General features: G+C 41.2%; 1 protein-coding gene across 4 annotated transcripts in view; it reads left to right on the top strand.

Moving 5' to 3' along the window:
- Positions 1-13567, top strand: part of FNIP2 (folliculin interacting protein 2) — a 122847-nt gene that overhangs the window by 63479 nt on the left and 45801 nt on the right. For 3 of the 4 annotated variants that reach the window (XM_033941472.1, XM_033941454.1, XM_033941462.1), the window contains exons 4-7: positions 2074-2174; positions 2294-2365; positions 5543-5643; positions 5783-5872. In XM_033941472.1, coding sequence (XP_033797363.1) covers positions 2074-2174; positions 2294-2365; positions 5543-5643; positions 5783-5872 — 364 coding nt within the window. The remainder of the gene's footprint in view (positions 1-2073; positions 2175-2293; positions 2366-5542; positions 5644-5782; positions 5873-13567) is intronic. The other variant, XM_033941479.1, reaches the window with a different exon arrangement.

Consider the following 13567-nt stretch of genomic DNA (forward strand, 5'->3'; position numbering starts at 1 on the left):
ATTAAAGTAGGAATACTACAGGGGATAAGATGAAGAAACCTAAAGCGCTCACGGCTGTTTGATTATTAGAACTGGTCTGAAATATAACTATGATAATAGATTATCAGCCATCTAATAATCAAACTGCTGCGAGTGCTTGAGGTTTCTTCATCTTATCCCCTGTAGTATTCCAACTTTAATCTTATAGTATTTTCAATTGAATGTGTTTGTATAAAAGAAAAGAAAGAAATATTTATTTGAATAAGTAGAAGAATAAAGAGATGAGTGAATTTGTTTAGTTTGAAAGGAAACCATTTCTCTTCCTCATCAGTTTTGTTATAAGGGGTTGTGTTATTAACATAGCGTGAGTGTATTGAGGAAATCTGTCATTTTCAAGCTTTAATGGAACAGATACCAAGGAGTCCTTAGTAACAGAAAGAAGGAAGAAAAAAGGTTTTACTTATCCATAGCATTCTTGGGAGGCAGTAATGGGCAGGCTGGCTCAACTGGTCTTTTTTCCCACTGTCATTTTCTCTGTTTGATGTTGGTAGCTTTCATCTCTTCTTGCCTGTATTACTGTTTTACCGAGGAGGCACAGTGTGTCATTTTGCTTTATGGGTCATGTTTTGTTTTGGATCTATATTGAAAATGCGCACACTAAATTTTTTATTTTATTATTATTATTTTTTTAATTGTGAATTATTTAATAGTGAACATCCGAGTGTTTATTTAAGATTTAAATTTGTGAGACTGGGGGACTGGAAGTTGTGAGCTTACTTGATGTAAATTGAGAAAGGGCCCAGTGGCTGGAAGCTTAGGCCTTGTACCCTGTTTGAGGGCTCCATACATTAGCACTCAAAGCAAGATAATTGTGGAATTGGCAGACTTTGGATTTGCCAGATGATCTGTGACTTTTAAAAAGTATGTTATGGTAATGAATAATTTTTGGAACCATAGAGTAGAATTCTTTTTGTGTGCGTATGGCCAAGGCAGGCTTGCTATAGTGTGAGCTAACTAATGTTTTATGCTTGCCTATCTCCATCTGCTGCTCAGTGTTTCTGAGATTTGGCAAGCTCATGGTTGATTATGTTGCCTGCCAAAATTTCAGGGAGAGGTTATTTTTTCTTTTGGTTGTAGATGGGGGAGGGTGGAAGGGAAGACTAATGCAGTGTTTCTCAACTGGGTCCTGGCATATCCCTTGCCAATCAGGTTTCCAGGATATCTACAATGAATATGCATGTAAGAAATTTGCATATAATGAAGGGAATGTATGTAAATCAAGTTTATGCATATTCATTGTGGATATCCTGAAAATCTGACTGGCAAGGGGGTGCTCAAGGGCTGAGTTGAAAAACATTGCTCTAATGTACCATCCCACCATATTAATAGCTGTCCTGCTTTTATTAGATTGAAATTTTTATTGAAATTAAAACAAATTAATCAATCAAATGCCACTTCTCCAGAAAAGACAAATGATTATGCAAAGTTTACAGGAAATTGACATTATTAATCCAAAGTAAAAAGAAATCAAAATAATCTCTCTAAGTTCACAGTATGTAAGAGGGAAAAGTCTTCGTGCTGCTCAGGGGCTACAGAGATGTTACCTAGCCAGCCCAGGTGGCTGCATGCCTCTTCATAAACAAATTGTGGTGGTGGGAGTTGTTGTATTTAGTATCTGTAAGATAAATCCAAATCCCAAACGTAAAGCTAAATTTGGCACACACCTTAATTTCATAAAGAATCTTTATGATCAGTGCTATGAGATGAATTGAGAACCTGGGAAACCAGAATTCAGATCCAATGTCCACCACTGACGCACCATGGACGACTCAATTTATCTCCCATTTCCTCAGGTACCCCCTTTGCACGTATGTTGTAGCCAAATATCTACTGTACCTGAATGTAACATGCTTGGAGCAGCTAGTGTGAATTAAATTGAGCCAAAAATTGATCAGTATTCACACGGACAGAGTGCAGCATGCTTCCAGTGAGGATGGTTAGTGCTACTCTGGGAAGTTGTCATTTACCTTTCTGGGAAGGAGTCTGTGCTTCGGTGTGGTGTGTGATATGCCTTCTCTTTTTTTATCCATGTAGTACACCAGGCCAGCCTCGGATTGCAACATGCTGGGAGAAATGATGTTTGGCTCTGTGGCTATGAGCTATAAAGGTTCCACCTTAAAAATCCACTACATACGGTAAGTTTATTCTTATTTTATCATCTTTAATCTCTGTGATTTGTCCAATTTCATGTTGGATCTGCAGTGATAACGCTAAGATAATTTTTCTTTTTTTTTTTTTTTCTTTCCCTTGACAGCTCTCCTTCACAATTGATGTTAAGTAAAGTGTTTTCAGCTAGAGTGGGTAGCTTCTCTGGAAGCACAAATACGTAAGAATTTTCCTTTGAAATTTTTTCTCATCTGTGGACTTTCTGTCAAGGTTTCCTAGGTTACATTGGTTGGTGGCATAAGTTTTCTCATACTGTAGAATTACTTGTAAATTACATGAAAATTGGAAGTATCATGCTCAGTCATATTAATTTTTGGGGAAAAAGAGTTGGCAACTGGGGTTGTTCTTATTGCTTGTTTTGTTCACAAATTTGATATTCTGCAATTCATATACATTTCAAAGCAGTACAACCAGAGCTACGGGTAGCAGTGGGGAGAGAATCAAATGCAGAAGAGAGGCAATGGTTTGTCTTCACAGGACACTGGAGTCAGGGCCAGTCTTCCTGAACATTTGGCTAAAGAAATAGGTCTGTAGGGTAGTTTTTTTTAAATCTAGGCAAGGTGGGTTCTAGTCAAATATACTTTGGAAGGGAATTCCATAAAAACATTTATCCCAGGACAAGTAGGCAGCCTATTCTCACATAAGGGTGCTAGTGTGCTCCCTGAGGGAATTTTCAAACTATGAATTTTGAGGCAAATTCTGTGGGCACTTCTTACTTGTGCCTGTTTTCAGAGTGAGAGCGTGTACTTGTCCATATGGATTCACACAGGTATTTACACCTGGATTTTCTGTGGATACTTGTTTTTGTGGAAAGCAAAGTGCATAGATTGAAAATGCAATCTGTATGCATTTTCTCCTACTCCTTTTAGACCAGTGTACCGCCTGAGATTCCAGGTGTGCCGCGAGACATGAGGGAGGAGGAGAGGGCCGCCTTACTAACTACAGGACGTGCCTCTCACGGTGAGGAACACATCCTATAGGCAGTCAGCTGGCGCCTCTCCTCTCCGCGTGGCTTCCCCTCCAATATCCCCCACTGGCGGCTCAGAGCCCTGCATGCGTGGACGTCAATGTGATGTCATCGTGTTGACATCCACGCACTTCCAGATGCCTTGAGCCACAGCTGCCACATTTAGTGTGCCGCGGCTTAGCAAAGTTTGCAAGACACTGCTTTAGACAAACAATTCACCTGAGACTGTTGCCACTCCATACACCAAAAACGGTGTCTGTTGAAGAACCTTGCATGTACCTCTAGGCCTGAGGTTCTCAAACCAAAACTTGAACTGTCCTTTTAAGGACGACTTAGATTCAAGAAAGGTTTTACCTTCAGTTCCCCCCTCCTTTTGTCATTCTTTTCCTTATATGTTCTATCAATTGTAGTTTAAACCCTTCTTTCCTTTTGTTCCCACCCGTCAAGGTATTTAAATATTGTCATTTCCCCTTGTCTGCTTTTGTTTAAATTGTATTTTATTTGGCACATTGTTTTGAGGTTTTTGTGCACCGCCTAGAAGGCTTGATTGGGCGGTATAAGAAATTTTAAATAAACTTGAAGACACACAAAGCCAGTCAGGTTTTTAGGATATCCACAATGAATATGCATGGGAGAGATTTGCATGCAGTTTCTCCATTGTATGCAAATTTATTTATTCAGTTTTCTATACCGTTCTCCCAAGGCAGCTCACAATGGTTTACATGAATTTATTCAGGTACTCAAGCAGTTTTCCCTATCTGCCCTAGTGGGCTCACAATCTATCTAATGTATCTGGGCAATGGGGTACCAAATGGCCTGCTCAGGGTCACAGGGGACAGTGTAGGCCTGAACCCACAATCACAGGATGCTGAGGCTGTAGTTATAATCTCTGAATCACTCTCAGACATCATATAGTACAAAATAGGAAGGCAACCATTGTCTGATAGAAATGGCACTTATTTCGCCATTGCAGGTGTATAGAGCATTGCGGTGTATGAGGAAGTCCTGAGACAGGTGCGCTATCACATCACACATCATAATTTCATACAAGTATTCATTTTGGACATCCTGAAACCCTGACTCTAGACTCGTTGTGGAAAAGTAGCTTTCAGATGGCAAATAGTTGTTTCTACACATGTTTGCCTGTTATTAAGTAAGGTTTGGGCAAGTTCCTGGAGGAAAAGTCCATAGTCTGTTGATGAGAAAGACATGGGGGAAGCCATTGCTTGCCCTGGATCGGTAGCATGGAATATTGCTACTGTTTGGATTTTGGCCAAGGACTAGGGACCTGGATTGGCCACCATGAGAATGGTCTGACCCAGTAAGGCTATTCTTATGTTGTTAGGTGACTTTGAAAATTTCCCACTTTAATTGCAGGGATTTCAGCAGAGTAAAGAAATAAGCTTCTCTTACACACTTTGTGGAATTATAAAATTTAACCACTAAACTTAATAGAAAAATAACTTTGTAACATATGGTTGGGTCACAGAAGACTTACTTGACTGTGGTGGTAACATGCTTTTATAAAATAAGCTTTTATAAGCAAATTTATTTATTTTTTTAAATTTCTTTACCATTTTATTTCAAAACTGTTTACAATAAAAGTTACATACATAAAATATTGAAACGGGTCAGAACAGATAAAAGCAATAGGTCAAATGCTCAAAGAAATGCATCAACAAATAATTGTGTTTTCAGCAGTTTCCTAAATGAACTCCTATCGCCACATTTCCGAATTTGGTCAACAAGGCCATTCTACAGTTTTACTCCTGCACATGAAAAGATCATAGCATTCGTTTCCAGATACTTGGGATTGGCCTTTGTTATCAACTGTGCTGAATTTTCAGAACGCAGTGATCTTGATGGTTGGTAACCAGACATCATACTCTTAAAAAATTTGGGATTCGTGCCATATAGAAATTGATGACGTAGCATAATTGCTTTATATTGGATTCTAAATACAATTGGTAGCCAATGCAGTTGTCGGAGATATGGGATAATATGCTCATAGCTTGGCGTTCTGGTTATCAATCTGGCCGCGGTGTTCTGGATCACCTGCAATGCCCTGCACCTGGTTTTAGTTATTCCCAGGTGCAGGACATTATTATTAATCCAATAAAGAAATCTGATTTGCCTATATCCTGCTTTGCATGGGGAATCTCAGGCATGTGAACTGAGTCTTAACCAATCTCCTAAGACATTGTAGGGTATTTTAAGAATCCTTTCTCCAATATCAAGACCATTGTAGATTTTTCAAAGTTGAAGAAGTAGGGTGAGGGTTTAGCCAGCTATGTTGAGGTGCAAAAGTCTGTCTGGTGATCAACTTCATTTTTGTTTCAACCTAATGTTTTATTTTTCTTCAAATTTTAGCTTGCAAGATAGCTTTGAGTGCATAAACCAAGATTCCAGCCTAGGAAAACTAGGCTCAAGTCACAGTGGTTTGTCCACATGTCGCAGTGGAAATAACCTAGGTAAATCAAAACCAATAAATTCCAAACAGTAGACCGTTTTGTGTATGTGGTTGTCTCTTAATGTTTGCAACACTTTTTAGTTTCAAAACTCTTTTTTTTTTTTATCTGCTTTCCTATATTCTCTTCCTTGCTCTTATAGGCTTTTTGCAGGTCTGCAGCAACAAACTGCTGCCTGGTGTGTCCGACTCAAGCACACTCCGACTCATCCGGAGTGCTTCTTTCTTTACAGGTTTGTGTGGCATGCGGAGTGTTGGGTGATCCACACAATGAGCTCTGCTAAATGACTTTTTCTCTATATAAGCTCCGCAGTTACGCTGAAGAAAGAGAGAGGTCCGAGGACCCAGTAACTAAAGTGGCACTGAAAACTTAAAATGGTTGTAAGATTTTTATTTTCACTGTGAAGGCGGGGGAGGGGGAGCTTGTATTTGATATACCATCTTTCTATGGTACAATCAAAGCAGGTTTTACATACTGGATCAAGGTGCTTTCACTGTCTCTAGTGGGCTCACAATCTAAAGTTTTCTTTTCTGTTTTTTTGTACCTGGGGCAACAAGATTAGGTGACTTGCCCAAGGCCACAAGGAGCCATAGTGGGACTTGAACCCAGTTCCCATGATTCTCATCCCACTGCACTATCCATTAGACTCTTCCTCCACTCCATCCTGGTTTCTAATGTTTTCCAGATGAATATTTATTATAAGGGGAACTTCAGGATCCTGCTCTGTTTCTTATGTTGTTCACATTCCTTTATATGCACTAGGGCTGTTTCAGTTAATTTAGACTATTTTTTTCTGATTTTGTTCTGTGCATTACAATTTACTTTACTAATAGTCTTAACATGTACTAATGAATGCACATACCTAAATGCAGGTATGCACTTGTATTACTCTTATCACTTACAGCTAGGGTAGTGGCATCTGTTGCTAATAGTAGTTTTCTCTCTGGTAGTGCTTCCCGATTCGCTGATTCGAATCAATTCACCGATTCACTTCCGTGAATCGATTCAGATCGATTTGTCCGAAAAAATAGGACTCACTGATTCAGCAACCAACACCCCCCCCAACCCCGGTGAGACCTGACATTCGAAGCCTCTTAAAGCAGTAGCAGTGCTCTGAATGGGCTATTTTGCAGCATGCTCCGCCAGGGCCTTTCCTCTTCTGTGTCACTGATGACATAATCAGTGACGCGGCAGAGGGAAGCCCTAGTGGGGCAGGCTGCAAAACATCCCGTTCAGAGTGCTGCCTATACTGAAGGCTGCCACTGCTGCTGATTTAGGAGGTATGTCAGGTCTCGCAGTGGGAAGGTCATTGGGATGCTGCTGTACAGGGGGATGGGAGGGAAGGATGGAAAGCTGCTGCTCAGGGGGATGGGAGGGGAGGAAAGCTGTTGCACATGGGGACAGAGGAAGAATTGTTGGGGTGGAGGAGAGAAAGGGAAAGATGAAACAGAGATAGAAAGGAGTGAGAGAGAGATATCCTGCATATGGTGGAGGGGAGGGAGGAATGCATGGAGAAGAGAGAGGGAGAAATGTTGGACATAGGGTGAAGGGCAGGGACAGATGGTGCATGGGGAAAGAGAAAGAAATTTTGCACATGATAATGGAATCGAATTAAAAAAAAATTTTCCCTGAATCAGGCAGCACTACTCTCTAGAAAGAAAGTATTTTAAGACCCCTTTGGAGGAATGCTACCAAACTGATAGCCTGTATCAGAAGCCCTACGAAATAAGTACCGAAGATGTAAATGTGTATTTTGGGAGCAAGATAATGTGACACACATGTTCAAATACCTGAAAGATGCAAAGGGTTTGAGTTTGAGACCACTGGACTAGAAGGATTTGGTGATCTGCTCACACAGCTTTCTTTGAAGGTTCCCTCCCAACTGCCAGCCAGAACTGTTTAGAATCTTGGGCTGGAACATGAATTCTGCAACCTCGTGCTCCTTCCACCTCAGCACTGCACTGTTCCCTCAAAGAAACTACCTAACCAGTGGCATAGCGAGGGTGAGAGGTGCCTGGGGCGGTGGCACCCCTCTTCTCCACCCCCACCTCTGCATGCTCCTTCCCTGCCCCCTCCTGCCATGCACACGCTGCTTCCCTTCCCCCCCCTACCTCTGTAATATTCGAGGCATGAGCAGCAACAGCGTCGGCTTTTCCTCTGATGTCACTTGCTAGGTGCGGGTCCAGAGGTCAGAGGAAGAGCTGACGCTGACAAAACAGCAGCTTGGGGTTGCAGCTCACGCCACGAATGTAAGCGGAGGTACAAGGGAACTTGGGAAGGGAAGCAGCGCGCACGCACAGCAGTGGGGGATGGAGAAAGGGCAGAGGGGCTGAGAGGAGGATGGGTGCCTGCACCCTTACCAAGAGGGTGCCCAGGGCGGACTGCACCCTTCCTTACTATGCCACTGTTCCCAACCAACTCTCTCTACTAATCCTTCCTATCCCTGCACCCCATGTACCTTGCCACTGGTCACATGACTCCCCTTCCCAGAAAATGTCATCCTTGATATTTTCACTCCGTCACCATTCTCGCCAAAAATAGTAATTTATACACATTGTGTGTTCTGATAACACATTTTTTTGAAACAACATCTTTATAAAAGACATCGGTACGACGAGTGAGGTGATTAAATTTGCGGAAGATATGAAGTTATTCAGAGTAGTGAAGACACAGTAAGGAAGAAGTAGGGAACTGCGCTACCGGAGGAAGTGATCAGGCAGAGTACAGTACAGGGATTCAAACAGGGATTGGACGGATTCCTGAGGGATAAAGGGATCGTGGGATACTGAGAGAGGTGCTGGGATGTAATACAAGTATAGAAAACTAATCAGGTAATAAGTATGGAAACCCAACCAAGTCGTGAATGTGCAAGACCGGAGGATTAGGACTTCGATGGGAAGATAGGACTTCAATGGGAAACCAAGGTGGCAAGGGGGCCCCTTCTGGTTATTCAGACAGGTCGTGACCTGTTTGGGCCGCTGCGAGAGTGGACTGCTGGGCAGGATGGACCTATGGTCTGACCCGGCGGAGGCACTGCTTATGTTCTTAACTATAGGCAGGCAAGTCTTTCTGTGGTAAGTAAATTAATAGAAACAATTTTAAAACAGAGAATAGTGATGTTTCTGGAATCCAATGAGTTACAGGACCTGAGGCAACTTGAATTCACTAGAGTAAGGTCTTGTCAGACCAATCTGATTTCTTTGACTGGGTGACCAGAGAATTGGATAGAAGGAGTACACTAGATATGGTATATTTAGATTTTAGCAAAGCCTTTGACAATGTTCCACACAGGCGTCTAATAAATCAACTGAGTGCCCTTGATACGGGCCCCATAGTGACAGACTGGGTCAGGAACTGGTTGAGTGGAAAGCGACAAGAGGGTAGTGGTCAATGAAGATCACTCTGAGGAAAGGGATGTTACCAATGATGTGCCAAGGTTAGGTTCTTGAGCCTGTTCTTTTTAACATTTTTGTAAGCAATATTGCTGAAAGGCTGTCTGATGAGATTTGCCTTTTTGCAGATGATACAAAAATCTGCAATAGAGTAGACGCCCCTGATGGTTGGATAACATAATTAAGGACCTAGTGAAACTTGAAGAATGGTCTAAAATTTGGCAGCTAAGATTTAATGCTAAGAAATGTAAGCTCATGCACCACCTGAGAACATGGTACAGTTTGGTGTGCAAACGCCTGAGAACATGGTACAGTTTAGGGGTGAAAACTTCTGCATGAGAGAGGACGGGACTTGGGTGTGATAGTATGTAAGTTGGCCAAACAAGTTGAAAAGGAAATGGAAAAAGCTAGAACGAGTGCATAGGGAGAGGAATGGCCAGTAGGAAAAAGGAGGTATTGATGCCCCTGTATAAGTCTCTGGTGATATATTTTAATGATGTCTTGTTCCAAACCATGCTCTTTTGATCTACTGTTGGCCTTCGCCCAGTTTCTAGTTTAAAAGCTGCTCTGTCTCCTTTTAAATGTTGATACTAGCAACCTGGTTCCAGCCTGGTTAAGATGGAACCCATCTTTATGGAATAAGCTCTCCAGATGTAGTCTGACTTCTAACACACCTAAAACCTTTCTTCGTACACGATCACCTCATCCTCACATTGACACTCCAAAGCTCTTCCTATCTCTTGGGTCCTGCATGTGGAAAGGGGAACACTTTTGAAAATGCTACCCTGAATTTTAGCTGCCTACCTAAGAGCCTAAATTTATCTTCAAGAAACTTCCCTACCACATTTCCCTATGTCATTGTTACCTATATGTACCAAGACTGCAGGCTCCTCCCAGGACCATCTGAAATATTATCTAGGTGAAATGTGAGGTTTGCCACTTTTGCACCAGGTAGACAAGTGACCAGACAATTCTCACATCCATCAGCCACCCAGCTAACTAAATGCTTAATGTTGGGAATATCCCATTACAATGGCAATCCTGACTCTTCCCTCCTAGTCAGAAGCTTCTGGAGACACATTTTGGTGTGTGAGAATATTGCATCCCTTGGAGGGCACATCCTGGCTACAGGATAACTTCTTTCCTCTCCACTGTACTGTTTTCCCTTTAGGAGACCTTTATCCTGCATGTCAACACAGAGGTTGCCAGACCGAAGGTGGGATTTCTCAACTACAGTGTTCTTCAGTGCAAGGCTCAGGGACCAATGGTGGTCCCTAGAGACCTCTGTGGTGGCCCCCTCATAATATTTATGATTTTTCTTCTGCTATTTTCAGATTCTGTACACAAGCTCAGGATAGAAAGGGGGGCATTTATGAGGGGGAAGAGCTACTTGCATGAAAGACAAGGCTTTTCCCGATAGGTGAAAATGCATTTGGAAATTCATGCCTCCTTGAGGATACTCTCAGTGAAAAGTCTGAAGGTGGGCTGGGGGCGGGGATGAATGTCACATTGGTACACACTAGTCAGCAATGTCATGGATCTATATGGGCAGTTATTTGTTTGCTCTCCTACTGCTCATTAGACTCTAAAATGGCCCCAACTTAATAGTGAAGACCATTGCTCTAGTATGTCCCTGTTGGCCTCCTGTTCTGTCTGCTTCAGAGATTGGACCCATTCCCTGAGTGCTAGTAGCTCTTTGCACTGAGTACACACATACAACCTCTTATCAACTGGGAGGTAATCAAACATGTGACACTCATTGCAAAAGACTGGCTAGCTTCCATTTTGCTGCTGGACTGGCTAGTTGGAACTGCATGGTAATTTGTGTTTATAATACTGTAGCCAGTAATAGCCTGTGTTTTAACACAGAATGGCAATAAACTCTCTTATTATAGTAATACAAACAAGAATGTTATTTCTGTGTTTCCAAGCACTGGATTTTGTGACTCACCAACTGGTCTACAGTCATTTTAATGTAAAATAAACAAAATATGAAATATTAACCTGGATCATAATCCAAATTGTACAAATATCCCATGAATAAAAATTGTGGATATCTGGAAGCAGAGCTGGTGCCAGACATGCTGAAGCCTAGTGCTGAATTTTGCGATATGGCCTCAAACCCTGCAGCATTCTGTGCTGCTGCCTTTGGCTTTTAAGTAGGAGTGAGCCCCCCCAAGGTTTGAGGGCCCAGGACAGTTGGCCTGCTTGCACCTCCTCCCTAATGCCTGGTGTTGACTGGATTTTAAATGCATTCATTGTTGGATCCTGAACTTCCCCTTCAACAAAACTCCAGTGAGAAAGACACGCTGGTATTTTTATTTTGCTTATATTGTGCCCTTTACTGGATCCTAAGTGAGCTCTCTTTATTTCTAAGAGTAGCTGTGACTTACTGCTTGGTTAACTGGTGTGCAATTTTCTGTCCCTATTGAGTGATTTCTCTTATCTGTGTGTGTTCCTTTCGATAGCAATATTTCATAATAGTTTGTGTTCATTCAGAATGTGGCAATAATGGTAGATGGAATCAGCTAAGCGTTTAATTTTTGCTCTGTGTTAAGATAAAATGTACTAGAGTGTTGCAATGGTTGACAAATTTTTGGGCACATTCTGTAGGTGTGATGATTGGACACACTGTCCTTTAGGTTGAAATAAATAAATAATGGCATTTTATAATCATCACAGATCCCGCATACTCTAAGATTGTAATCTGCACTGCTTACCATTTAATGACTATGTATACTTGGATCACTGAATCATTGACTGAGGGGTCCTTTTATTAAGCTGTGGTTTAAAGTGGCCTTAGCACATCTTGCTAAGGCCATTCTTACCACAGCCATAAAATGACTATGTTCTAATAGTATAAATAAGTTGGGAGCAAACTCAATATACACTAATGTGAAATAAATTATTCAGTTTGCCACTAATGTGAAATAAATTATTCAGTTTGCTTTTTTCATAAAGAATCTGATTTTCTCAGAATGCTAAGTTGTTTTTTGGGAGGTTCTTTTTTTCCCATCCCCAATATTGTGCCAATGATGATAAAGGTGGCTTCTAATATGAGCATTTATTAGCTGAGCTACATTGAAGCCTTTGAGGCTCGTTTTGTTTAAATGTAGTACCGGTAATACAGGCTTTTTTTTTTTTTTTGGCAAAGCATCAATTTAATTACTGGCAAACTCCATAATTAATTTATTTCACACATGTTCTATCTAGTATTGCCATTAGCATGCGGCCATTGATAAAAATTAGCACACAAGTTCTTACTCGCATCTATTATGTAGGGGGTAAGGGCTCATGTGCTAATCAGTTAGCACATGGTAATGTGGCCATGCTAACTGATTTGTACTGTCATGCCCATTCTCTGCCCTCAGACACACCTCCTTTGAGAAAAATAAAGAAAAAATTTTTCATACGTAATTTGCGCACTCATATTGGATGCTTACCACAGGGTGCCTCAGCGAATACCATGGTAAATCCTTTTAAGCTGTAGTAAGCATACACTAGCACTTACCATAGATTTGTACAAGAAGCATGCCAACCATGATGCGTGATGCATAATACAAGTTACATTGATTACAAAATATAAATAAGTAGTTGATCAGAAATAAAAAAAATAATTTAATATTCAGCTGATGTAATTCAGGCCCTGCAATGAAATCATGCACCATTGTGATCATGAAGACAAGAGGAAAAATATATAGTATGAAAGCAGTGCATAATGGTAGACAATCACATTCTCTTCATTAATGTACTGGAAGTCACCTTATCCCAGCAGGAATTTTTGTAGAGGGCTTTTTCCATGATGTGGTTATAATCTCTTATATGAGTTGAGAATTAGTTTAGGACCCACTGGCTTAATCAGCATTGCCTGCCTTGAGGCTGGGGAGCAACATGACTTTCCAGGGCTCTTGGTGTGGCTTTTGCACTCACAAACCATAACAAAGCTTACAAGGCAGGAGCTGAGTTCAATTTCCAGCTTAAGTCTTATTTTCAGTGGGTGAATCAGTCAGGGCTAGGGATGTGGTGGATGCAGGATTCACAGTCCATGGGGAAAGGGTCATCATTATAGAATAACAAAACTTAGGGCCCCCCTTTTATCAAGCCACATTAGGGTTTTTTATCACTGGCTGTTGAAGTAAAAGCTCCAATGCTCATAGGAATTCTATGAGTGTCGGAGCTTTTACCGCAGCAGCCAACGATAAAAAACTCTAACGCGGCTTGATAAAAAGGGGCCTTGGTGACTGGATTTAGGTCCAATGATTTCAGAATTCTGGGGATACCTTCAAAGCTAATCATAAAATGCATTAAATTAGTCCAATAAAAAAGGTATCGCCTTTATTTTCTTTGTTTTTGTTTTATTTCTTTATATTACACTGAAAAGTGGACTAACATGGCCACCAAAACCATTTCACTCAGGATTTTTGAAGGAGCTTCAGCTTGTGGCTCCAGACTAAATCCTGTCACTACAACTACTGGACTGAAATAAGTTGGGAAGGACATAAAATAGCAAAAAAAAACCCAACAACCCAAAAATC

This window comes from Geotrypetes seraphini, chromosome 1 (genome assembly GCF_902459505.1).
Source record: "Geotrypetes seraphini chromosome 1, aGeoSer1.1, whole genome shotgun sequence".
In the NCBI taxonomy this organism is placed as follows: Eukaryota; Metazoa; Chordata; class Amphibia; order Gymnophiona; family Dermophiidae; genus Geotrypetes; species Geotrypetes seraphini.